We start from the raw sequence: 25,930 nt of genomic DNA, 5'->3' as shown, positions 1-25,930 counted from the left end.
GCTACCAAATAGGTGTAAAGAATGTAAACAATCAACTTTCAAAATATAAGTGTCAATAATTATTCCCACACACATCTGATGAGTTTATGACACCTCTTAAGTAAGACCTACACCCTCTCTGAGCTGCTGTATGATTTCTGCCAAGCTAATCATTATGGATAATAAAAAGGAAGGTTATATCACTCTGAGTCACTTAAATCACAGACAACATTTTCATGGAGCTTGGGCCCAGATGATCGACAGAGGTGACACAGGCAGCAGACATGGAGCAGCAGCCCATCAGACCGACATGGAGCAGGCAGATAGAGTTCACCCTGGCCGGCATCGGCTGTGCTGTGGGTCTGGGCAACGTGTGGAGGTTCCCATATCTCTGCTACAGGAGTGGAGGAGGTAAGACACAAGCAGTGGCGTTTTTATATGTACAAAAGTGGTGGGGCACAAAAAACTTAGATGTCTATATATAAGCTTCTGCAGTGAGGTTCATGGCTGGTGAGGCACTGGCACTGACTCTTCAGGTTTACAAATATTATATTTTGACCTAAATCAAAATATAATATTATTTTCAAAAGCTTTTTTTGTCTGATGCTTCAATTAATTTTAAACAGACAGTTCAACAAAAGGATACCCACAAAATGTAATTGTATCATTTAAATATTGAATTGTTCTCTCTTAGTAAGATCCCATTTTCAATAAAATTGCAGTCTTACCTTGACATGAAGATGAAGTCCATTTGCCTATCCTTCTGGACAAAAATCTCTATTACTTTTTTGTAAAAGTCCTCCTTATCTTCTTGTAGTTTCAAAAGTCTATCATAAATCTAATCTAATCAATAGATTTATGATTCGAAAATTATAAAAGTAGGGTAGACATGTGGATATTATCCGGCTGAAAAAACGTACCTTTATCTAACAGGTTTGTTTCCCACAGATCTTATTTCGAGCTATTTTCTAAAATCCTATGGAGAAATATCATTGCTTTTTTGTCGAGGGAAGCCATGCGCAGTTTACTTCCGGGTTTTAGGACGCGTCTGTCACTACCCGGGCTGCAGTCGGATAGTTTAAAAATCAGCTCCTAAATTCTAACCCTATCCTGATCCTATCCTATTCCTTGACCTCTGAGTGAAACGTCACGGGGTTAAGGGATAGTGGATAGGAGAATAGAGAACCGCAGTGACGCGTCCTAAAACCCGGAAGTAAGTTAGCATTTTTAGCACTTCCGGTTCCTTCGTCAAAAAAGCAATGTATTTTCTCCATAGGGTTTTGGAAAATAGCTCGAAATAAGGTCTGTGGTTGACACAAATTTAAGAGATAAATCACGTTTTGTTCTACGACAGTAGATACATCAGCCGTGACCCCACTGGTGATTTTTGAAGAGTTTACGTGTCTGAAAAACGATGGTTGTTACCGAGTGGCTGAATAGGACTACAGAAATGGTCGAGGCCGTTGTACGTCATTACGCCTACACACGTAAACACTCCCGCTAAGTTTGTTTTCCCCTGTGTTCTGCTTGAAAGCAAGTACCTGCCTATCTGTAGTCTCTTTAGTATCTGTATATCTATATCTGACCATTAGAATCTCTATTTTTGAAATGGTCATTTTTAACACCGTAGTTTTATAAATTATAGAACAATTAATTACCAGTGTTTTCCAATTTTACTCGGCAGTTCGTTTCGTTGGCTAACGTTAGCTAAAGCTAGCGCTACTAGTTAGCTACACAATGGTTTGTTGCTTTGCTCCGGGTTGCAGCCACAGGTCTTCGCATGAAACGTGCTCGTTCTATCGTTTCCCGGCCAATGTTTTCCAAAGGAGAGTCTGGATTCGTGCCATGAGGTAAGCTGACGTTACATTGTTGTCCATGTCACGGTGAAATGTAAATGATGGGTAGTGTATCGCCGTTTTAGAGATGGCACTGCTGAAAAGACCGCAACATAAGTAAAGATAATGAATACATCCTATTAAAACCTGTGTGGCTTATATGATAAGTCTAATTAGTACAAGCAGCATAACGTTTCACCGTGTAACTAAAGATTGTAGTCAGGGAAATCAGTTTGACATATTGAACTAATAACAACTCACCTCTGGCTGGCAGAGAACTCTGCTCCATAGCTTCTCTCGGACGTAACATCACATGTACATTTTACATTTATATTCAATTTAATATTCCATCCCTCACATACTTTTGTATATATAATAACTTATATTTTGTTTTTCTTGTTATGCTGCTGCAACACAAACATTTCCCAAATTGGGATCAATACAGTAATATCTTAATTAATTAAGAAATATAACTATTATAATTAGTGTAGCAGCTGACACCTATTTTCAATATGGATTAATCTACCTTTATTTCTTTAGTTCAATTTTGATCTATAAAAATGTCAAAATAGTGAAAATGTTCACGAGACAAAGTGCAAGGTTATATCTTTAGATGTTTTGTTTTAGCCTATGTACTGTATGTCTTAATGCTCTTATTTGTGACGATGTGACTTCCATGAAACTAATATTTTATATCTTCCCAACAGACGAGCTGACAGGAAGCCTAACCCCCTAAACGCACCAGGAGTGTCTGCGCCGCGTTACGGCCGCGCCGCGGCGGTCCTAAGGATCGCGGCCACTCTAGTCAATGAGTGCTGTTCCACCACACGTGCCGCGTTACGGCTCAGACGCGTCCCACAAGCGGCTCGGCGCAGCGCTTCTCTAAAATTAGGATGAATCCTATTTTTGCCGTGGCGCAGCCGTAAGGTAAGGTCGGACAGGCAGCCCCCCCCTCGCAGGAAGTGGAAAGGTGAGCATCCGGGCCAGGCCCATCCCCCACATATAGGCCTACTAATTTAGCAGACCCCCTCCTTCATCACAACACCTCCACTACGATACGCACAATGGACGACGAGGTGTTCATAATGGAAGTGGAGAAACACACCATTGTATACGATGTAACCGATGCTTTTTACAAGGACAACATCAGAAAGGACAAGGCCTGGTTTTTAGTCGCTGCAGTTTGTGGAGTGGAAGGTATCAACTACATATTAATGTTTTAAAGTTAATTAAGAACTGCGAGGCTGCACACACGACGCTCCGCTTCCGCAACGTTTTGAAACGCGCCTGGTGTGTTAGGTCGCAGGAGGAGGTCGCAGCGTGGCGCAGCCGCAACGTAACGCGGCGCAGACGCTCCGGGTGCGTTTAGGGGGTAACACTCTAACAACCACAACATTGCAAAGGCGAGTAAATGTAAATTAAAAACGATTCACAATTTCTTAATTTCTTCTTCTTTCTTGCAGTGAGGTGAAGCTGACCTTGCACTTGGTGCCAGTAAGGATGCTCCTCACGCAGGCTGAATGTTACTCCCTCCTTACTGACACAGAAGCCCTTGATTTGCAATGCTTCACTAATTGTCATTTCCCTGGCTCCGTAGGGACACTGTACCTCCAGCACAGCGGGAGACCCTTCCAGACCATCTGGAGATGCCCCCAACACTCCTGATTGGGAGAGCCACAAACCTGACTCATGGACCTGCATAGGGATGCAGTGGTGAATGCCCTGACGCCCTCACATTCATTCATAGTCCCCCACTGTACAGACAAAACACCATCCAGGGCCTGTTGTTGCCCTAGCACCCTGGCACTAAGGGAAGCAGCCACACGCTTTGACCTCCAAAGTCGCTGGCAGTCAACCTTCCTTTCCTGAACAAATGCCAGTTTGGGTTGGTTCGCTGACCAGTGGTAGCCACCTGAATTGCCCTCTGTTGCTCCTCAGACAATGCCATGCTTGCCACAATTGCCTCAGGTCCCTGATGCCCAACAGATTTGAGAATTTCAGGAACAGTAAGTGTTTCCAAGCTGTAGTGTTCCTCTTCTGGCTCGGGGGAGAGAAGCCAAGACATTCCTGAGAACCTGCCCCCGAGTCTGTCCCTCAGCCAGTCACGATCTTCGGAGGTGGGCTCTCTTGTCAGCGGGTTGAATGACTTATTGGTTGGAGGAAATAGCTCCTCCACTGAATGCGTACGTTTAGTTGCCTTTGGCTTCTTCCACCGACGGGGTGTCAGTGCAGCTGAAAGTGTGGATGGCAAAGATGGCTAATGCAGCCGCATGACTGCATTTCCATTCTCCACGTGGGCATTCACATTCTGTGGAGAGAATTCCCTCTTCTCCTGTAGATACCTGTGGTGGTGGGATTGTTTTATTATTTAAAATATATTTACATTTGTAATGCCTTCCCAATTATCCCTTTAATTGTTTATAGCCTACTGTATGTTTATTTCATGGATATTTATGTGTTTTCTGGTGTGTAAAATTTGTAATCTTGGGGCCTCTTCTCTTTAACGTCTACTGGCTCAGATAATGAAGAACAACAAAATAAGTTACCATAGCTATGCAGATGACACACACATTTACGTAACAATTTCACCAGGAGACTATGCTCCAATTCAAACACTGAGTAAGTGCAGTGAACAAATCAATGACTGGATGTGTCAGAACTTTCTCCAATTAAACAAAGATAAAACTGAGGTAATGGTTTTTGGAGCCAAGGCAGAACGTATAAAAGTTAGCGCTGAGCTTCAGTGTGCAATGTTCAAACCAACAGATAAAGCCATAAATCTAGGTGTAGTCATGGACTCTGACCTGAGCTTCAACAGTCACATTAAAACAGTTACTAATTCAGCCTACTATCACCTAAAGAATATATCTAGGATTAAAAGACTAATGTCACAGCAGGATTTGGAAAAACTTGTCCATGCCTTTATCTTCAGTAGACTCGACTACTGCAATGGTGTCTTCACAGGTCTCACTAAAACATCTATTAGGAAGCTGCAGCTGATTCAGAACGCGCTGCTCGAGTCCTCACTAACACTAAGAAAGTGGATCACTCCTGTTCTGAAGTCTTTACACTGGCTTCCTGTGTGTCAAAGAATAGATTTCAAAATACTGCTGCTGGTTTATAAAGCACTGAATGGTTTAGGTCCAAAATACATTTCTGACCTCCTGCTAAACTATGAACCATTCAGGTCTTCAGGGACTGGTCAGCTTTCTGTCCCCAGAGTCAGAACTAAACATGGAGAAGCAGCGTTCAGTTATTATGCTCCAAGCATCTGGAACAGACTCCCAGAAACCTGCAGGTCCGCTGCAACTCTTACTACTTTTAAATCCAGGCTGAAGACTTTTCTTTTTGTCGCTGCTTTTAATTGAACTATTCATATCTTAAACTGCATTGTAACTTTTATCCATGTACTTTTTATTTTAATGTTTATTTTATTATCTTTTCTTTTTAATGACTGGTTTTAAATGCCATTTCTTAATGTCTTTCATTTTTTGTAAAGCACTTTGAATTGCCTTGTGTTGAAAAGTGCTATATAAATAAACTTGCCTTGCCTAATAAAGATTTCACGTGACACATAAAATGGATTTGTTGATGGGAATTAATGTGAATAAATTAACTCTAGGTTAACGGTACTCTTGCTATAACTACTCACCGACACTCTATAAACCTTGTCCCTCATGCTAGCCCTGACAACACCGGTAAGCACACCTTCATCTAGGCTGCCCGTGTCCTGACTTGTAGTGGTTCTCTCCTCTATCTCCAATCTTCTTGTCATCTTTGTAAAACGATATCAGACTGGTAATTGACACAGCCATGACTTCTAGTTAAATTCAGTGTGGCTCAAATGAAAAGCTTTGTTAAAATATGCAAGCACGCGGAAGTCAAAGTCAGCTTTATTGTAAACAAATTCTACATGCGTTATACATCCAGAAATATCGTTTCCCACAGTGTGACATGTAGCCTATACATAAAACAAAAAGGGCCTAGATAAACGGGGTATACAGTTTAAAATGTTAATATATTTAAAGTGTTCAAAGTGCAGTTTCAGTGCAAGTCAGTTGAAACGATCTTAAGTTGGCGTGACGTTGAAGTCGTGCGACCCTGCTGCTGTACTGGCTTGTAGTTCGTTTATAGCATAACGTTAGCATTTCGCTTTTGGCGACTAGATTTATGATTCAAAAATTATAAAAGTAGGAGAGACATGTGGAGATTATCCGGCTGAACAAAACGTGATCCTTCTCTTAAATGTGTTTCAACCACAGACCTTATTTCGAGCTATTTTCCAAAATCCTATGGAGAAATTGCATTGCGTTTTTGACGAAGGAACCGGAAGAAGTTTACATCCGGGTTTTAGGACGCGTCACTGCGGTTCTCTATTCAAAAGGACTTAGGAGAAGAGACTGCGGTACTTTAGAGTAGTGCTTCTCAAAGTGTGGTCCGCGGACCACTGGTGGTCCGTGAGCGCCCCCTAGTGGTCCTTGAGTATATTGGTAACATTTCACATTTGAAATGTATTTATTTATTTAAGTTTTCCGCATTCTCGCGGGAATATCTCCGCAATGGAGCGAGCTTAAGTTTCACTTTCGATTGCATGATATAGCCCAGATAAATACCTTCATCACACATGTTGCCACTTGTTTGTACCATTTTCAGGCGATTTGTAAAATACGATGTGTTTTTGGATATTTGTGGAGTTAGGTGGTCCGCGAGTGTTTTTTTATTGGTCAAGTGGTCTTTGGTATGAACAAGTTTGAGAAACACTGCTTTAGAGAATCCGAATGCACTTTCACTATCCAACGTGTTTATGATGCGCCAGCGGACGTCATTGTGTGCGTCTGTGGGGAAACTGTGGAAACCACAGTTTTCTATACAGCGGACTACAACATGGATGTTTAATAAGAACGAGGGACTACTGTGAACTCATCTAGAGACTCTGCACCGTGCTCTGATGCTGCTGCTTTATGCTTTATGAACGTGGACAACAGAGAAACATATTCTTCATGACCAAAGTTGGAATTGAAATAAAAAAGGAAAGTGAAACTTATGCTCGTCACCCTCTCCCTCCGGTCCACATTAATACAAATGATCCCAATACGTATGATTGTATGAACTAAAAGATCTTAAAATCAATACAGATGTATTTATTATAAACGTTAGTCCTTAACATCTATCACTGTGTATATCACCATTCAAACATCTTTTAAAAGTTGAACAAGCCCCACACAGTTCAGTAAAGACTGAAATGTTGACTTTATTTGATAATTTCAGTGAAAACTAACGTTCATATTTCTCTTTTTGATTATAATACTGATGAACGTTCAAAACAAAGCACTTTGGCAACTTACCACCTATGTTTTAAAAAGCTTAATAAGCACCGTAACTTTCATGATATCATTTCTCGGTCATAATCGGTTGTTTCCGTGAACGGCCGACTGTTGAGTGACGGCAAATGCTGCGGCTGCAAGGCATTGTGGGGCAGCATTTTCGCTTCTCCTGTCGGTTAGGGAGGTCCAGTGGTTCCTAAGCTAAAGGAGGTTATAAAGGAAGTTTGAAACCTCCTTTCCTATCATTCTCATCATTCTAGAGAATTCGAACGGCACTTATCATGGCTGCCACTGAGGGACTTCCGGGTCATTTCACTCCTTTAGGAAGGTTCCTAAGCTAAATGGACTATTCGACTGCAGCCCCGATCTGTCCCCCTGCCCGATCGGTACTGCGCATGTGCGAGATGGTCCGGAAGTCCGGACGGCAACCCAAGATGGACACTTGACACAGTGGCTTTTAGCAAAGCTCAAAAAGAAAAACCGAGAGAGATGAGTTATTGTTATTACAATGTGACTTCACTATTATTTAACAACTCTTTTTATGGGGTTCTTTTATTTAGGGTTAAGTACATTGTCAGAATAAGTGAGGAATGGATTTAACTTCTGTTGGACAGCCATATGTCATACATTTTTGCATACATTCACAGTAAATATGTATTCAGTATGATAGCTGTCTAACAGAAGTTAAATTCATTTCTCACTTATTCTGACAATGTACTGAACCCCAAATAAAAGAACCCCATAAAAAAGAGTTGTTAAATAATAGTGAAGTCACGTTGTATTAACAATAACTCATCTCTCTCAAGTTTTCTTTTTGAGCTTTGCTAAAAGCCACTGTGTCAAGTGTCCATCTTGGGTTGCCGTCCGGAGTTGTCCAATATGGCGGACCATCTCGCACATGCGCAGTACCGACGGGCAGGGGGACGGATCGGGTAGTGACAGCGTCACTGCAGCTCTCTTGTCTCCTCTTCACACACCACACTTTTCGCGGCACACGTACTTACAGTACAGTAGGTATGCTGAAGTTTTCAGTTTGAGTGTTTATTTTTATTTTTTTAGGATTGGACATGTCTCAGGTTATATTCAAAATGTTGTGAGCTATTGCACTAAATATGTTTGTTAAGGGCTACGTTACTCACTCCTGCGCATCGATATAGCATTCCTTTGCGCATTTTCTTAAGGTTTCTATCTTTGCTCTTTCAATGTTATCGTTCATATCCTTAAATGCTAGGGGGCTAAAAAACAATGTGAAACGTAAGGCAATTTTTCTTTTTTGTAAGGAACAAAAGGCAAATTGTGTTTTTCTGCAAGAAACTCATTCTGCAGAGGCAGATACAAAGTTCTGGAAAGTACAATGGGGAGACAAATTTTTTTTCAGCCATGGAACATCACATTCGGCTGGAGTGATGATTTTATTTAACAGGTTACCTGGAAATATAATTGACCACAGGAGTGATACAAACGGTCATTGGCTAATGGTTGTGACTGATGTTAATGGGACTAATTACATACTGGTGTGTGTTTATGGATATAACAGAAAGATTAAAAACAATAATTTTCTTTCAATCTTGTGCCAAAAATTAGAGGAATGGAAATTACTTTATATGACTGATAAGATTATAATCGGAGGGGATTTCAATGTAGTTCCTGATGAGTGGTTAGATCGTCTTCCTTTAAGGGGACATTGTCATAATTTTAATGATTCTATTATTCACTTGGCCTCTAAACTTAATTTAACTGATGTTTGGAGAATAAATAATCCCTCAAAGTCACAATATACCTGGTTTAACTCTTCTAACAATGGTCAGTGTTCTCGGCTCGATTATTGGTTAATCTCTACTAGTTTAACTAATAATGTCTCAAAGTGTGACATTTCAGCATCACCTCTGACTGATCACTGTGTCATCTCTTTGTCCTTTTTACAATGCAACTTCAGTCCCAATCTTAAACCTATATGGAAATTCAATAATAGTCTTTTGGAGAATGCAGATTTTTGTAAAAAGATCAAACAACTGATAAAAGAAACTCTGGCTTTGGATATGTCATCTCTCAGTAAATGGGAATGGTTTAAATTTAGTGTGAGACAGATTGCGATAAATTCCAGTAAATACTCCTCTAGATTAAAGAAACAACAAGAGATGACAAGTGAAATTAATAATTTATGCCTTAAAGCTGAGTTATCATTGGATGAGCAAATTAAACTGAACAATTTACAAACTCAATTAGACAATATGTATTTGGAAAAAGCTAAGGGCGCTTTTATTCGTTCGAGAGCCCGATGGATTGAGCAAGGAGAGAAAAACACTTCTTATTTCTTCAATCTTGAAAAGCAAAGACAAGTGAAAAAGAAAATCACAACACTGAGTGTTAATGATGTCACTATTGAAAATCAAGACCAGATAAACGAAGAAATTAGACTTTTTTATAGAAATTTATATAACAGAAAACTGTGATAACTTTTTTAGTAAAATTACAGAATTTAAAAAGACAATAGATGATCCTTTTAAACAGTATATGGACGATCGACTAAAAATTGAAGAATTAGATAGTGCATTACTGCAAATGTCTGGTGGCAAATCACCAGGGCTGGACGGTATAACCATAGAGTTCTACAAATATTTTTGGTCAGATGTGCGAAAAATGCTTTATAAGGCTTTCACAGATTGCATTTCAGCAGGAAACCTTTCGCCAACCATGAAACATGGCCTTATTACCTTAATTCCAAAACCAAATAAAAATAATCTTTTGTTGGATAATTGGAGACCTATTACCCTACTATGTAATGATTACAAACTGTTAGCACATGTTTATGCTAACAGGTTAAACTCAGGTCTGAATCAACTAGTAGATGAATGTCAATCAGCCTTTATTAAGGGCAGAAGTATTCATAACCATACCAGACTGATACTGGATATGCTCGATTACCAGGAGTTTATTGATACTGAAGGTCTCGTATTATTTCTGGATTTTTATAAGGCTTTTGATACTGTTGAACATTCCTTTTTAATGGAAACTCTAACATTTCTGGGTTTTGGTGAACATTTCTGCAACATAATTAGGATGCTCTATTCGGACATAGATAGTTCTGTATCTTTGAACCCTGGAATGAGCCCTAGGTTTAAGGTTTTACGTGGTATTCGACAGGGTTGCCCTATTTCCCCAAAATTATTTATTCTGACCACCCAAGTTTTAACGACGCTTATTATAAAGAATCACAAAATATTAGGCATTACCCTCTTTGACAAAGAATTTAAAATTAGTCAATTCGCGGATGACACATCCATTTTCCTAAAGAATAAATCCATGGTAAAGGAAACTCTTAACACAATTTAAAAAAATTCAAAAGCATCAGGGTTATCTCTTAATCTTTCAAAATGTGAATTACTCCCTATCCATTCATGTGATGATTCCGTTATTGACTCTATTAGAGTGGTACCTGAAGTGAAATATTTAGGAATAACATTATCTAAAAATTATATCAGGAGAGAAGATCTTAATATTTGTAACCGTATCACAGATATGAAGAAATCTCTCAGTCGTTGGTTAACTAGAGATCTTACTATTTTTGGCAGAGTTCTTCTTACTAAAGCAGAAGGTATATCTAGACTGATTTATCCATGCCACTCATGTTTTGTCTCTTCGGCCAATATTAAAAAAACCAACTCAATTATTTTCCAATTCTTGTGGAGAAATAAAACTCACTACATTAAAAAGTCACAGCTTGTTAAAGAATATGATAAAGGCGGAATTAAAGCTTTAGACTTTGAATCAATGATTGGAACAATTAAAATAAAATGGTTGAAAGCTTTTTTGTCCCAGCCAGAATCCATGTGGTTCCATATTCCAAAGGCCATATTTAAACGTCTAGAAGGGTTTAATTTTCTTTTAAAATGTGATTTTGAGGTTAATAAGATTCCGACCAAATTGTCAAATTTTCATAAGCAGATACTTCATTATTGGAAAATGATATTTACCCACAATTTTTCTCCTCATGGATCCACTTTATGGAACAATAGAGTGATTATTATAAACAGAAAATCCTTGTTTAGGAGTGATTGGTATGAGAGGGGTATTTTGTTTGTTAGTGATTTACTAGATTGCAATGGTAAACTGCTAGATGTTTTGGCTTTTTCAACGAAATACAATATAACGTGTACTGCTAAAGATTATAACAAAATCTGTAAAGCAATTCCTCTACCACTTATTGAAATGATTCATAATACTTTACTGTACTCAAATGTTGTATCAGTTTTACCTCATTTGGAATTTATTGGCGATACTCTTAAGAATAACAAATCTATGAATGCTTCTTTGAAATCCCACTTTTTTCACAATTTGAACAGAGGCTTATTTCCACAAGGGACCGATTTAGACACTTTATCTGTAATGGAAAAAGCTCTCACTTATTTTATAAAATGGCCTATTTCTCCTAAAGCAAAAGAAACTCATTTTAAAATTGTTCATAAAATCTACCCGGTTTCTACTTTTTTAAATTCAAGATTTAAATTTGAAGTGGAACCATGTTCCTTTTGTAATCTATCTGATGAATCGTTGGAACATTTATTTTTCTCATGCTCTTTTTCCAAATTGTTTTGGTCGAATGTGAGAGATTGGTTGTTACTTAAATTAACAAACATTCCGGCCTTCAAAATATATCACATTTTATATTATATGGATAATTTGGATTCTCCCATATCTGATTTGGTAAATATAATTATTATTTTGGGTAAATATCATTTACATTGTAGTAAATGGAGAGGAGGCAAGCCCTCCTTTCACTGTTTCATAAATGAGTTCAAGTACTTTTTTCTGTCCCTTAGGAAAATACAATCTTGTAACATGTCTATAAAGATTTGCAATGACATTTCCAAATGGTTATTATTTTAAGTAAACTTAATGCCTCTCAAATGTTTTTGTGCCTTTATGCTTTTTTCTCTCCCCCTGGCTCTTATTGGATGTATTTTTTTTGTCTTATTGTGAATGGATGTCTTGCACTTATGTTGATAAGTTGATGATATCCTCACCGAGCTTTTGTATGTTTTAAAAATGTTCAATAAAATAAAACAAAAAAAAACACGTACTTACAGCCAGAGCCATATAATAGAAGAGTTACGACAACGGAAGTCCAAAAACGGTTATCGTCACGTGGCTCATGTAGACGAGGATCGTTCCCCGGAAGTTCATGGCGGGCAATGTGAATGCATTGATAACAGGAGATAGAACTACGATTTTTGGTAATTATTAGTAAATAAAGGTTTTGATTTGCAATATTTATACAACAAATCGATATGTGTATGTATTTACATCAGTATGTTTTAAAAACTAAAATCGAATTTGCTAATATTAAGTGATAATATTAGGATTAATGTGAACAACTAGTTTACATGTTAGGCTAACAGTGCCTTGGTTAAAGAGCCTGTTGCTGTTTATTTATAGCTTTGAATTCTTTCAAACCAATATTATCTTCTTAAACTTGTATGGTAGTCAGGAGCATCACTTTCTAATGTTTATTGATACATTTAGAGGGAGGTGATCTAAAGTAATGCTTTAAAATTCAGATTAGATTCATTTCTACCATTTTCTTAAATTCATGGTAGTTTCAGTAATCCCCTGGTAATTGAGGACACAAGCTATCTAAATGACTAATGTCATCTTTATGGCTTTCAGAAAGGACAGGAGACCGACAGGTGACTATCAAAGGACTAGCAGCAGCAGCAGCAGCAGCAGCAGCAGCAGCAGCATATGATGATGTTAAATGTGTTGCTTTAGGAACATCCATTGCAAATACATGGAATTCAATAAATATTGAATAGCATATCATGCAGTTTGTCGGTGCCTTTTCCTCCGTGTTGTCCTGGTTTGCTGTGCCGCCTCCTAGTCGCCACCATGGTTTGCTGTGCTGTCTGGGGATGCTCAAATCGCTCCGAGAAAGGAGTAAGAATGTACGGCTTCCCCACTGACACAGAGCGGAGGAAAAAATGGCTGGCTCAAGTCAGCAGGAGCAATTTCACGACCAACAGCAACAACATATGTGATGTAATTATACAAACACTGCATTTGCACTTTTTCACAAAACGAAAACCACACCATTGGGAGAGCTTAATGTTTTGTTTAATACAAAAAAATAGGGAAAGGCTTGAAAAACACTGAGAGTTGAGACTCAGGGTGCAGGGTGAGGGTCTCAGTGCAGGTATTCAGGCTCCATTGAATCCCCCTCTGGTTCTTGTGCTGAAAGAGGGAGTCACAGACAGGAGAAAGGGTTATACACACAGCACACCTATTGGATGGGAAATGCCTTGGGGAGATAAGGTGTGTACTTATATAAAACAGTAGTATTAAACGTACCTTGTGTTTTCACTCTCACTTAAGTCCCTCTCCCTTTGCCATCAATCCAGAATCAGCTGAGCTGCAACATTATACAGAAAGGTAATAATCAACATAATCACAAGGACACAATATGGCTCTGCTAAAAACACTCACTCTTACACGCACCAAAGTTATATTTATCTAATATTTAACTCCCTCCACCCCCGCATACAATCCCGTTTAGAAGCCCCTCTTCTCTAATTCAACATGTTGGACGAAATGACATTAAGAGAACGGAATTTACAATTAAAAGGCTGTTCAACGTGTGTTGCTAACTTGCTTCGGTATGCTAGCTTAATCTGTTATCTGTAAACGTTCCCTAAATCTACTAATTTAGGGATAATCCACTGACATCCTTTAATACACATGTTAATTTGAATCAGATGTACTGATAATATCCGCAATATAAATCTTTAAACCTCTTCTTACCTTTAAAAGTCTGTCACGAACGGTCTATTATGCTGCAACTCTACAGCTCTGCCAGCCTTGGCGCTAACTTCCGGGGAACGATTGAGAGGCTCCACGATCTGCCATTTCTGTAAAAAAGTGGTCCATTGGAGTGAAAGGAGATGTCGTAACTCTTCTATTATATGGCTCTGCTTACAGCCAATCAGCTCTGAATTATGTGAGATGACGTATGGTGGGGATGGCAGCACTTTGCCCCTATGGTCATTTTTTTGCCACACACATTAAATAGGACAATACTCTGAGCATGCGCAGTGTAGTTTTTACAGTCACCGTTCACTTAGACAGTAAGAGGGAGGGGCAGGATCGGGTTTTGTCCCACATGGCTCTAAACAGCTCAATAGGCACACAGTGTAGACACTAATTAGAAGAACACAGACTAAAACAGCAATGTACAGACGAATCAGATGATTAAACATGATCTTAAAATATATTTTATATATATATTTTTTTAAATTTAGCATTTTTTTGTAATCATTATTTTTAATACTTTCTGCTGACACTAGGTGGGGCTGTGCCGTTTTTTCCTGTTCACACCGCAGAGGCGCCGCCTCTTAGCTCCGGAATCCGGTTCACTTCCAGCTCCAAAAAATTGTCGGTCTAGACTGAGCAAGAGCTTCGGAGCTAAGAGGTGTCGTCGCTTAGGCGTGCAGGAAACTAAACCCACCTCCCCTGAACATGGGTCGACTGTCATGCCTGCCTACAAGCAGTAGTGCTTATAAACACACTTTATAAAGTCAGTCAACACTAACCAGGCTTCGTGTGATTCTGTTTATTTGTACCTTACTTTGACCATCCGTTCACTGTTATCGATCATTGTGGAGAGAGGCAGACGTTTTGTTTTGTATTATAGCAGCTATCGGATGGAATCAATACATGGGCTGCACAGGTTGTCGTGTCCGACTATCACAAGTAGAATCATAATAAAAATACGCCGGTAAAATGTGCCTGTAGAAAACGGTGTATGCCACAATAGGATAGCAATAGCAAGTAGTCAGTTTAGCTTCGGTTGCTATGCTAACATCACCCATTTTATACCAGAGAAACTTTCATAACAGCGTTGTGATGCCAAACAGCATCAATTCAGACTGACACTGCTTGTGTGAGTCGGACAGTGAATACTTTAGAGCGGCCGATGCCGTATGAGCTAACCGGGAGCTAACGGGAGAATAAACTCCCGTGGAAGAGCAGCCAGCACTGCAGCGGTCGGTAAATGCCGCAGAAACACATTAATAAACAATGAACCACGGCACTCTGGAGAAAAGCATAAGGTTGGAGAAGTCGTTATTTAATTTAATCTGGTTTCGTGGGATTAAAAGCAACACGATCATCGACCCGACGCAGTTCCCCGTTGTTGTTGTTGTTGTTGTTGTGAGCGCCGTAACGCCGTTGGGGAGCAAATCAACTATGTAAACGGTGACGTCATGACACAGCAGCGGCAGCACCAGTCGGGCTCTGGGCGGTGTGAACAGAGCGGGAGCAGAAAAGGGAAACCGGAGCTGAACCAGAAAAGCTCTAGCTCGGAGCTAGAAAGGGAAAAGCGCTGCTGTGAAAGACGCAATAGTTAACAAACTGTTTAGTTAGAGCGTTTTTAATCATTTGTCTTGATGCTGATTTTGTTGAATATTGTTAAAATTGTTCTGAACTTATCTCAGTGTGTGTATTTCATGTAGGAATATGGGCTACAAGCCCATACAACAGTCATTATCATATATATTCCTAAGGCAAATTACCACTAATATGCTGATGACACCTTGATATATCTGCATGTTTACAAATCAGGCTCTTTGTGAGCTACACATAGCTTTACTCGTGTGCAATTCACCATATGTGATTTAAGATTAGTTTGAATCGCAGAGGAGATGATTTATAATTAATTATTCTCTTTAATTTAAGCCTTACATTCATAAAATGGTGAAACTGAAGTTGAAACTGGGTTTCTACTTTAGAAACAATTATTGTGTTTTTCTTCATTCAAAAAGGAGACTTCCACCCTTGTACACTGAGATTTACTCTGAGATGTAATACAAATCTCATAGGTCTTCCAATGCTCCGTTTATGATCGGATATGTTCAATTATCTGTGAACCACCCATGGATTGTTGTTGTCCATGGGCTTCACTCTTAATTATGGAACTACATCGTATTAAAGTAAATAGTAAAAAGTATGGGTATGTTCTCTCTGCTCCCAGGACTGATTCCTAGTAACCATCCCAGAAGTCTGTCCTGAACTGGGAAAAAGGTGTTCAAATATGCTGCTCCCTCCACATGGAATCAGTTGCTGTATCTTTTCTCATTGTACTAATTTAAAAGGATTCTGAATTATTTGTAAACCAAGCACACATGACCTATGTTTTGACTGTTGAAACAGGTCTTTTTAAATCTTATAAATCTTTGATTTGTTCTTTGTTTTTTTATTGTGTTATGTTCGTTTTTATGTATTCAACCTTATTGTGCTACTTGACCAATGGCCAACTACAGTATGTACAAATACATCATCTAATCTAGTTGAATACAAAACACCCCACTGTAATCTGAAATTATCCACGTGCAGTCAGTTGGAAGGGACATTGATTTAAAAAAATACTTGACAAGACGAAAGGATTAAAAAACTGCAGTGAATGATGACTTTCATAAAAGTTAAATATTAGTTGCTACCATAAAACTGGGACTGTGCGTGCAAGTGAACTTAACATATCTTCCTGGCAGGTGCCTTTCTGGTGCCATACCTGCTCATGCTGGTGGTTTTGGGGGTCCCTCTGCTCTACATGGAGCTGATTGTGGGTCAGTACACGAGGAGAGGGCCTGTCCATGCTCTGGCTAATGTCTGCCCACTGTTAAAAGGTACTCTGCACCATTAAAGCATGTTTCAAGCCAAATAAAATAAAATAAAATCTGACATTATTTTGTTCTGTCCTTAGGAGTGGGCATAGCATCAGTGGCCATCTCCTTCATCATGTGTACCTACTACAACCTGGTCATCACCTGGGCCCTGTATTATCTCTTCAGCTCCTTCCAATCACCACTGCCCTGGCAGAACTGCAACAACACCTGGAACACACATAACTGCACCAGTCATGTCACCAACAGCAGCTACTCCTCCACAGCCAGTCAGGAGTTCTTCAAGTATGCTTCACTGTGTGGGAAAAACCAGCGCTGGTGCTCAGAATCATTATATCACAGAGATATCACAAGATTACAAAATCCCTGTAGCTTGACACAAGGCTGGGTGATCACACAACACTAACTTTGTTGATTATATCTATCTATATGAAATGCATTTGAGTAATACGAGGAATAACAGTTGAAGTGTGATAAGAGTTTGCCAAAAAGATTACCTTATGTGTGTAATTCTTAACCTTGAACCTCATTAGGCAACCTAAATGTTGATGTTTATGATAGATTATCTTCGTTTAAGATACAATTTTATCCTATATCCTGTTTTTATGTTTTATTTTGACATGCTGTGGATGTATTTGGGATTAGTTTTCCAATATCATTTTATACTTAAGATAAAAAAAAATACACATCCCACACATCACAACACAGCCACCTTTTTCATTTAGGATACGTGGCAGTTTAGACAGTGGGGCTAAACCTCACATATTGGTTAACTTTTGGCAACGGCATGCCAGTTTTGGTTTAAATATTATGAACAACATGTGAGCCAAGAAATGTCACAACTGCACAGTGGTTGCCTGGCAAATTATTATTCCGTCAAAGTTAAGAGAGGTTGGGGCAGCTCTAACCCTTAGATGCGAGTGACTGGACCTGCACTCTTCCAAAAAGGACCCGTATTAGAATAATATTGTTTGTGTTTTTATGCAATTTTTGTCATTTTGGTTAAGAAAAATCACTTGTATAATATGTAGTATTATATTTTGGTTCACACTAGAAATATTTTATATATAATTTTTCACTATTTATAATTTTAGAAAACATTTTTACATTTTGAAAAAAAAACGAAATTCCATAGAAAATGCATGCGGGTCAATTTTGACCCACTTATGGAAGCTTGGGGTAGTAATAATACAAAAACTACAATATCTTAAAATGAATAAAATGTAAATTTAAAATTTGAATGGCATGATATCCAAAACATGTTTTTTGAGGAATAGCTGGAATATGAAATGATAAAACTCTAAGAAAACCACCTCACCGGGTCAAAAAATACCCACTTATGCATCTAAGGGTAAAAGCACATCAGTTACTATTGATCGAAAAACTGAAGTGACATGCCAAATGTCCCAACTGAGAGACCATACCAAATGCTAGCGGCTCCATTTGGCTGTAATGTTCTTTCTAAAGAAAACAAAACTTTGTTGGATATACTGTATAAAGTTTCCAAAATCAGTTTTGGCAACCTTTGATTTAAAAGTTTACCACATTGTGAGTATGAACATGGGATGAGCTATGCATTACATAATTTCTTTGTGAGTTTAAGCATAAAGGTCAACAGATTGAGATGTTATGAGATTTTATAGCCTTCAAATCTGAAATGTTACCTCATAACCATATTTATGGTACCACGTTTTAATCTATGCAAATAACAATTTGACCGACTGATCGACACGTCCGACCCTTAAATAACAAATCATAAACAATCTAATCAAAAAACCATTTGCATCCACCTGCTCTAGAGAAGTTACTGGGCACCAAATATAAGGTTGGATGTTATGGTAGATTCTATGGTAGAATGGGGGCAAAGTATTTGGCTGATAAAATGACCAATGATCAGGTGATTATGAAACAGAAACCAGTCTGGATCAGAAACATGAAAATCCCCAGAATGGAACCCTGTGGGACACCATATCTTCCAACCGAGCTTTGTAAAGCTCGGTCGGATGCTACTCAATCGGAAGCTGTTGGTACCTGCTCATGTGGATAGTTATTGTAAATTGTAATCCCTGTAATGATGCTGTATGATGTCCTTTTTGTTGTTCTGTTTATGTTTTTATGTTTCATGTGGAACCTACTTGAGCAGGTCTCCCTTGAAAAAGAGATCAATGATCTCAATGGGATACACCTGGGTAAATAAAGGTTTGAAATTAAATGAAACCATACGCTAAGGCTTCCCTGCCCATTGTCCATTTGATTGAAATTGCTCCAAAAATGACTTGGTAATGTGAGGAATAACGTAGAATATAATATACAATACTCATTTCTACTTATTTTCTTTTATTTGACTTCTCTGAAGATACAAGATGCTGCAGCAGACTGGTGGAGTAGATGAAGCAGGACTGATTCGGTGGGAGCTTTTCCTCATTCTCCTTCTGGCTTGGATCATCATATACTTCTGCATCTTTAAGGGGGTCAAATCAACAGGCAAAGTGAGATAAAAGAAAGATGGATTTAAGAAGAAACAAACAGACGGTGCAGAACAACCATTGTTTGTCTCTGTTTGCAGGTGGTGTACTTTACGGCTCTGTTCCCGTATATTATCCTGATTGCACTGCTGATAAATAATGTGCAGCTTCCTGGAGCATTGGCTGGAATAACCTTCTTCATTGTGCCGGACTGGAACATGCTCCTGTCAGTAGAGGTAAGAAAGAAGAAACAGAGGAGAAGAGGACATTCAAATAATCACCTATTCTGTCTGAAACACAATCAAGCAAAAGGCCCAATAGGAGCAAGACACAAAGACATTACAATGTTTTACACTATTGTGTTTTTGTGTCTCTGCAATTGTAGTTGACATTTTGTGTTTCAAGGTAATCTACCTTTGTAGTTCTGATGTGTAATTTTCAACTCATTTTGTGAGTGTTTGTAGTTGTTTTGTGTCTCTATGTAATAGTTGTTTTCCTCTTTGTGGTCATGTTGCGATGCTTTGTGGTCGTGATGCCTCTTTTTCTAGTCATTGTGTGTCTCTTTGTGGTCTCTTTGCGCCACTTAGCAGTCTTTTAAATCTCTTAATATTGTTTTGTTCTCTGTAGTCTTTTTGTGTCTCTGTAAAGTCAACTTGTATTTATTTGTGGTGAGTTTGTGTCTCTTTGTGGTTCTTTTTGTGCCTCTTTGTTGACATGTTGTACTGCCCAATTTTATTCAAATTTCAATGTCTTTGTCATTGGTTTATTTCTTTGTTTTTAGTCTCTTACTAGTCGGTAGCTATGTGTCTCTTAGAGTGACATCCTGTAAGTTAATACCAGGAGGGGCCCTGAAAATTCAGGCCTCTGAAATGTCACATAATCCAACTGTGGGTGTGGATCATTTGTACTGGCAGTTATCCGTGGGTTGGATGCTCATCTCTCTGTGTTGCAGGTGTGGGTGAACGCTGCAGCACAGATCTTCAACTCCATCGGGATTGGTTTCGGCTCCCTCTTGGCCATGTCCAGCTACAACTCCTTCAACAACAACGTTCTAAAGTAATAAGCCAACATACAAATTGACCCCTTCCTTCAGCACGGACAATAATGATTGTTAGGGAATAATTCTCCTAGATATCCACCGTTTGCCCTTTGAAGTTTATGACCAACCCTGACGTCTGTTATCTCCCTTAAGGAAGGCTTCAGCCATATGTTGTTGTTACCAGTTTATGACCGGGCAACTCTCAGTCACAAATGGTTTATTGTTTTGGGTACACTGGAACACTTCCTTCTTGGCGTTTGTGGACTCCAAGGTGTGAAATCTTCGAGGCCATAAGCACATTCAGTGTTCCCAGCTGTTTAGTCTATCTCCTCAAATATGTTGATTACCCTCTCAGAACTAGTTAAAAGGTCTATCGAGAGAGAGGCTCTTCAGAATTGACGTGGCAACTCTCCCGTGAAGTCAGAACCTCTGACTCTTTGACTTGTTTTGTGAATTCTCCGGCCGAAGCTCCAAATAAACCATCAGTGTTTGCCATCAAAGCTCCAGCTCTCCTCGTGTCTCCTTTTGAGTCGGTGACTCCTCCTGCATTGCTACACAGACGTTTCCCCACAATGATCACTTGGCAGTCTGAATGTGATATTAAAACATCTTCTCTCCCCACAGGGACACCCTGACTATAGCCATCATCAACTCCCTCACCAGCCTCCTGGCAGGTTTTGTCATTTTCTCTGCTTTTGGATACATGTCTCATCTTCAGGGCATCCCTATCAGCGATCTGGCTGTGGATGGTAAGAAAACCAAAATGTTTAAATAGATGTAACTAATTTTCTTCAGCTCTATGGAGATTGATTTGATTTTCATTTTGGTTCAGAGTGTCATTCTCTTCTTCTATAGTAATATGAGTTTGACAATTAATCGCATACATGATTTTAATCAAAGGAAAGAAAGATAGAAGAAGGTAAATACAAATGTGCATTTGTGAGTGTTTGAAGGGTTATTAATCAGTGTCCTTGCAAAGCAATGCTGGTGTATTGTTTCGTGTCATTTTTTATTAGAAAGTTAATAAGCAGAAATACAATTGGATGACATATGATTCATATAGCCAATCAAAGGCTTGATGAATGGACAAAGAACAACTGAAATAATGATCAGCTTGTCATGCTTTATTGCTGTTTCACAAACAATAAACAAACTGTTAATCACAAAACAAGAAAAGGAAAAGTGATATATAAGGAGAATTTACAGTTTATGCATTGTGGAATAATTGTTCATTTTAAAAAGACAAATAGTGTGTTACATTATAAGCTCGTTTGACTGTATTTTAAAGTGCATGTATTGATGTTGCATAACATTAATGCACAAACTTTAAGTGAATAAGCTGTACTGTAAATTGATGAAAGTATTTATGTTAGCCCGAATAACCTGTCAAGTTTAAGGGTCACAAGTTCAGGCTTTTTTTTTTTTTAGAGATTTAGAGATTAGAGATGAGATGATTAAAATTCCAAATATATGCTTGATTTTAAACCTTTGTATTTGTGGTCAAGTGACACTGAGTTGTGCAAGAATTAATCAGATCATCATAAATGATTCATATGTTGCACTTTTATTGTACATTTCTTTATGATTTAGTGTAATTTCCCCCTGTGTTTGTGTATCCAGGTCCAGGACTGGTTTTTGTTGTTTACCCACAAGCCTTTTCCAACATGCCAGTATCTCAGCTCTGGGCTGTGATGTTCTTCTTCATGCTGCTCTGCCTTGGACTGGACAGTGAGGTAGACGATGGGGAAAACATTACAGTGGGAGATAAACATTGAATTATTTGCAGCAATTCAGAGATATATTGTGATTGATATTTCTCTTGCCAGTTTGCGATGGTTGAAGTGATGGTGACCAGCCTCATGGATGAATTTTATCACAAACTGATAAGGTTTTTCAAGAGGAAGGAGTTGTTTGTTCTTGCTGTCTGTGGCACAGCGGCTATTCTGGGGATTCCTTGTGTCATGCAGGTAAAGGTGAACTTTAACCAAAGTAGTTTTAAGTCACGATTTCAACTTACCTGCAGTTTTAAAGAGTGTGTCTCTCATTTCAGGTGGGCATCTATGTGTTCCAGCTCATGGATCATTACACTGCCATTGTGTCCATCATGTTTCTTGCATTCTTTGAGGTCATAGCCATCTGTTGGTGTTATGGTGAGCTCATATGTTCAGTTGTGTTCAAAGAACAGATAATCTACATCACCTGAGAGTACTATTATAAATATATATTTATGTGACCTATATCAGTAGTGAACGAAGAGGGTACTTTACTTTACTTACCAACTGCATTCAAAGTGTATTAAGATAACACATGTAAGTACTGTCTGCTGAATGTAGTTAAAGTAGTCTGTGTGTTCCATGTTTTAGATTAATAATACTGCTGCATTAACGTTCATTTAGCATTTTGGTTGCTGTAGATGTGCAGGGTGGTGCTAATGTTAACTCTTGTTGGTAGTTCTATGAGATAAGATTCTATAATAATGGAAAAAAGTATCTAAAGCTATCAGACCAATGTAGTAAAGAAAAAAGCACAATCCTGTAAGGTAAAATTATCTTACATACCATACTTGATTTAGTGTACTTCGTTTCTAACACTGCTTATATTTACCTCTATTTCTCATTGCCAAATGCTGTCAAGTCTGTCAACATGCATTGCTGTTTACTGAGTTAGCCTTCCATGCACAGGGGTGACTCGACTTTCAGACAACCTGGAGGAGATGACTGGAAAAAGAGCAAACCTGTTCTTCAGAGTGTGTTGGCTGATAGTTGCTCCCGTGCTAGTTGGTGTAAGTCAACACCATTTTTTGAATTTGTTTTGAATGAATATTACCTTAAAGCAATAATGAGTTCTATGTACAAAGTCTTATAACTAAGCGTTCTTTTCCTGCAGGTTATCCTGGTTTTCTCCATCATCCAGTTCAAACCAGCACGCTATGAGCACTACGTGTTCCCCCCCTGGGCTCAGGGGGTCGGCTGGCTCATCGCCATGGGCTCCATCATCTGGATTCCTCTGGGTGCTGTGCACACACTGTGGGTGCTGCCTGGCTCCTTTATCCAGGTGACATACATTTTAATTTTTTTATACCACAAAACACATCGCAGATATATATGTAGAAGTGGAATATAAATAAGTGCGTTTACGAACCGACCATTTTGAGATACTAGCACTCGTGTATTCCCATATGCAACTTTATAATTCAGGGTTCATACACTTTTTCACCAATGTTTCTCAATGACTTTTCCATGACTTCTCAATGACCTTTACCTCATTTTCCATGACCAAACAAAAATTACCACTGAAAATGGTTTATTTGAACATGGAACAGGAAAGTAATGTCTGCATATGAAACATGTTGTGCCTATCTAAAACAAATCCAATAGTAGGCTTACTAGCTTCTACACGCTGAAGCAACTGTAGTCAGGGAGGCAAACTCATCAGGTATGAAAAGGTGACAAGGACCACGGAATATCGGCTTTAAAATAAGGAATAACAGATGATGTTAGCCGTCAGAACAACTAAAGCAGCAGGTAATAACAGCAACGCCAAAGAGTCACATCTAATAGAAATATATAAAAGCATTTATTTTAATTGTGTAGCCGTCAGTTTATAATTCTGGCAGCACTGTTGAGCATTTTGAAAATGTATTTTCATGCCTCTGTGCAAGGCTTAGTCTTTCTATCTGTATAGCCACAGGTGTAACTAAATTCATAAACTCAACAAGTACTATACGGGGGTACAGTTTTGAGATACTTGTACTTTATTAAGTATTTCAATGTTTTGCTACTTTGTACTTCGACTCCACTACAGTTCAGAGATACATGGTGTACTTCTACTCACTACAGTTCAGAGGTACATGGTGTACTTCGACTCCACTACAGTTCAGAGGTACATGGTGTACTTCTACTCACTACAGTTCAGAGGTACATGGTGTACTTCTACTCACTACAGTTCAGAGATACATGGTGTACTTCGACTCCACTACAGTTCAGAGGTACATGGTGTACTTCTACTCACTACAGTTCAGAGGTACATGGTGTACTTCTACTCCACTACAGTTCAGAGGTACATGGTGTACTTCTACTCACTACAGTTCAGAGGTACATGGTGTACTTCTACTCACTACAGTTCAGAGATACATGGTGTACTTTGACTCCACTACAGTTCAGAGGTACATGGTGTACTTCGACTCCACTACAGTTCAGAGGTACATGGTGTACTGCTACTCACTACAGTTCAGAGGTACATGGTGTACTTCGACTCCACTACAGTTCAGCGGTACATGGTGTACTTCTACGCACTACAGTTCAGAGGTACATGGTGTACTTCTACTCCACTACAGTTCAGAGGTACATGGTGTACTTCGACTCCACTACAGTTCAGAGGTACATGGTGTACTTCTACTCACTACAGTTCAGAGGTACATGGTGTACTTCTACTCCTCTACAGTTCAGAGGTACATGGTGTACTTTTCCTCCACTACATGTATTAATCCCTTTAGTTACTTTACAGATGTGGATGAATGATGTGAAATATAATCAAGTGTTAAATCAGACTTTAGTTCCACCTGGAGTAAATCCACCAGCTACCCTGCAGTCTACAAAGTCATTCAGACTAGCTGCACCTTCACCAGCTTTGAGAAAACTTTCATGATCAATCATTATAAAACATATCATATATGTTATTCTGAAATGGACCAATCTGCACAACGACTACTATATTGATGAGAATACTTTTCTACTTTTACTTGAGGAACATTTTGAATGCAGGACTTTTACTGAAACAGAGTATTCCTACACTCTGGTACTTCTACTTGTAATCAAGTACAAGATCCTCCACTGTTATGTTTATATTAAACCAAGCCATTTGTTAACATTATTTGTCCATATCTTCTACAGAAACTGAAACTGTCTATCACACCAGGCACGCTGGATGGAAAGTCAAAAATGGCTTACTACGAGAGGGGAGGAAGAGATGCAAACACAGGCTTAGCTGTCATCAGCTCCGACATCCATCTAACTGAAAAACCTCCACTGCAGACACACCTGTGATACCTCGCTGCTTTGCACAACGCTCTAAGGAGCTCAAATTAATCACAAATATTTTGTATTAGTGTTAAATCTTCATCAAACTGCTGGTAAATCACAATCACATGATTATGAAATGTTGTTGCTGCACATGCAGATATATTAAAATGAGTATTTTTGGAAACCTGTTGATCAAATGTTTGTTTCAAATTTGGTTGAACAGCGATTAGAATCCGTTTTTGTTGTGTACATGTTTATATCCGGCCAACACCTCAGAGTGGTGATGAGGACATTTCCTTGCCCTCTCTTTACTTTACTAAGGGTGCTATCTTTTGGCCATGTAGGTTCATTCAAGAATGAGTGTTGATATTATGAAATGGTGCACTTTTTATTACATTTTAGCCAAAAGAATGTCAAAGTAATGCCACTTTTTGACCTTCACAGTCCGTACAGCTGAACCTTAACCACTGTGTACCAATTAATTGTGGCTGACTCATTTATCAGGTCAAATGCTACAGGGAACTGCTGATGTCATGTACACGGTGTCATAAAAACTCAAAGTCCACAGCTTGTGTCTTATTTCTAACGAACATATC

At 38.8% G+C, this 25,930-nt stretch overlaps 1 protein-coding gene across 4 annotated transcripts; it reads left to right on the top strand.

The window, feature by feature from the left end:
- The first annotated feature begins 67 nt into the window (after positions 1-67).
- On the top strand, positions 68-25,899 carry LOC117458384 (sodium- and chloride-dependent GABA transporter ine). 4 transcript variants are annotated; one of them, XM_034098821.2, is made up of 13 exons: positions 68-390; positions 16,678-16,812; positions 16,890-17,094; positions 19,166-19,298; positions 19,376-19,510; positions 20,227-20,330; positions 20,938-21,062; positions 21,934-22,046; positions 22,140-22,280; positions 22,364-22,463; positions 22,995-23,095; positions 23,200-23,367; positions 25,206-25,899. In XM_034098821.2, the coding sequence occupies exons 1-13, from the start codon at positions 264-266 to the stop codon at positions 25,356-25,358; spliced, it is 1,740 nt and encodes a 579-aa protein (XP_033954712.1). In that variant the 5' UTR covers positions 68-263; the 3' UTR covers positions 25,359-25,899. The 4 variants fall into 4 exon arrangements, with proteins under 4 accessions (XP_033954712.1, XP_071061448.1, XP_071061447.1 ...); XM_071205347.1 differs by lacking the exon at positions 68-390 and adding an exon at positions 8,066-8,148; XM_071205346.1 differs by lacking the exon at positions 68-390 and adding an exon at positions 8,066-8,152.
- The last annotated feature ends 31 nt before the right edge of the window (positions 25,900-25,930 follow it).

Source organism: Pseudochaenichthys georgianus, chromosome 14 (genome assembly GCF_902827115.2).
Source record: "Pseudochaenichthys georgianus chromosome 14, fPseGeo1.2, whole genome shotgun sequence".
NCBI classification, from domain to species: Eukaryota; Metazoa; Chordata; class Actinopteri; order Perciformes; family Channichthyidae; genus Pseudochaenichthys; species Pseudochaenichthys georgianus.
This window is presented reverse-complemented; position numbering and strand designations above follow the sequence as displayed.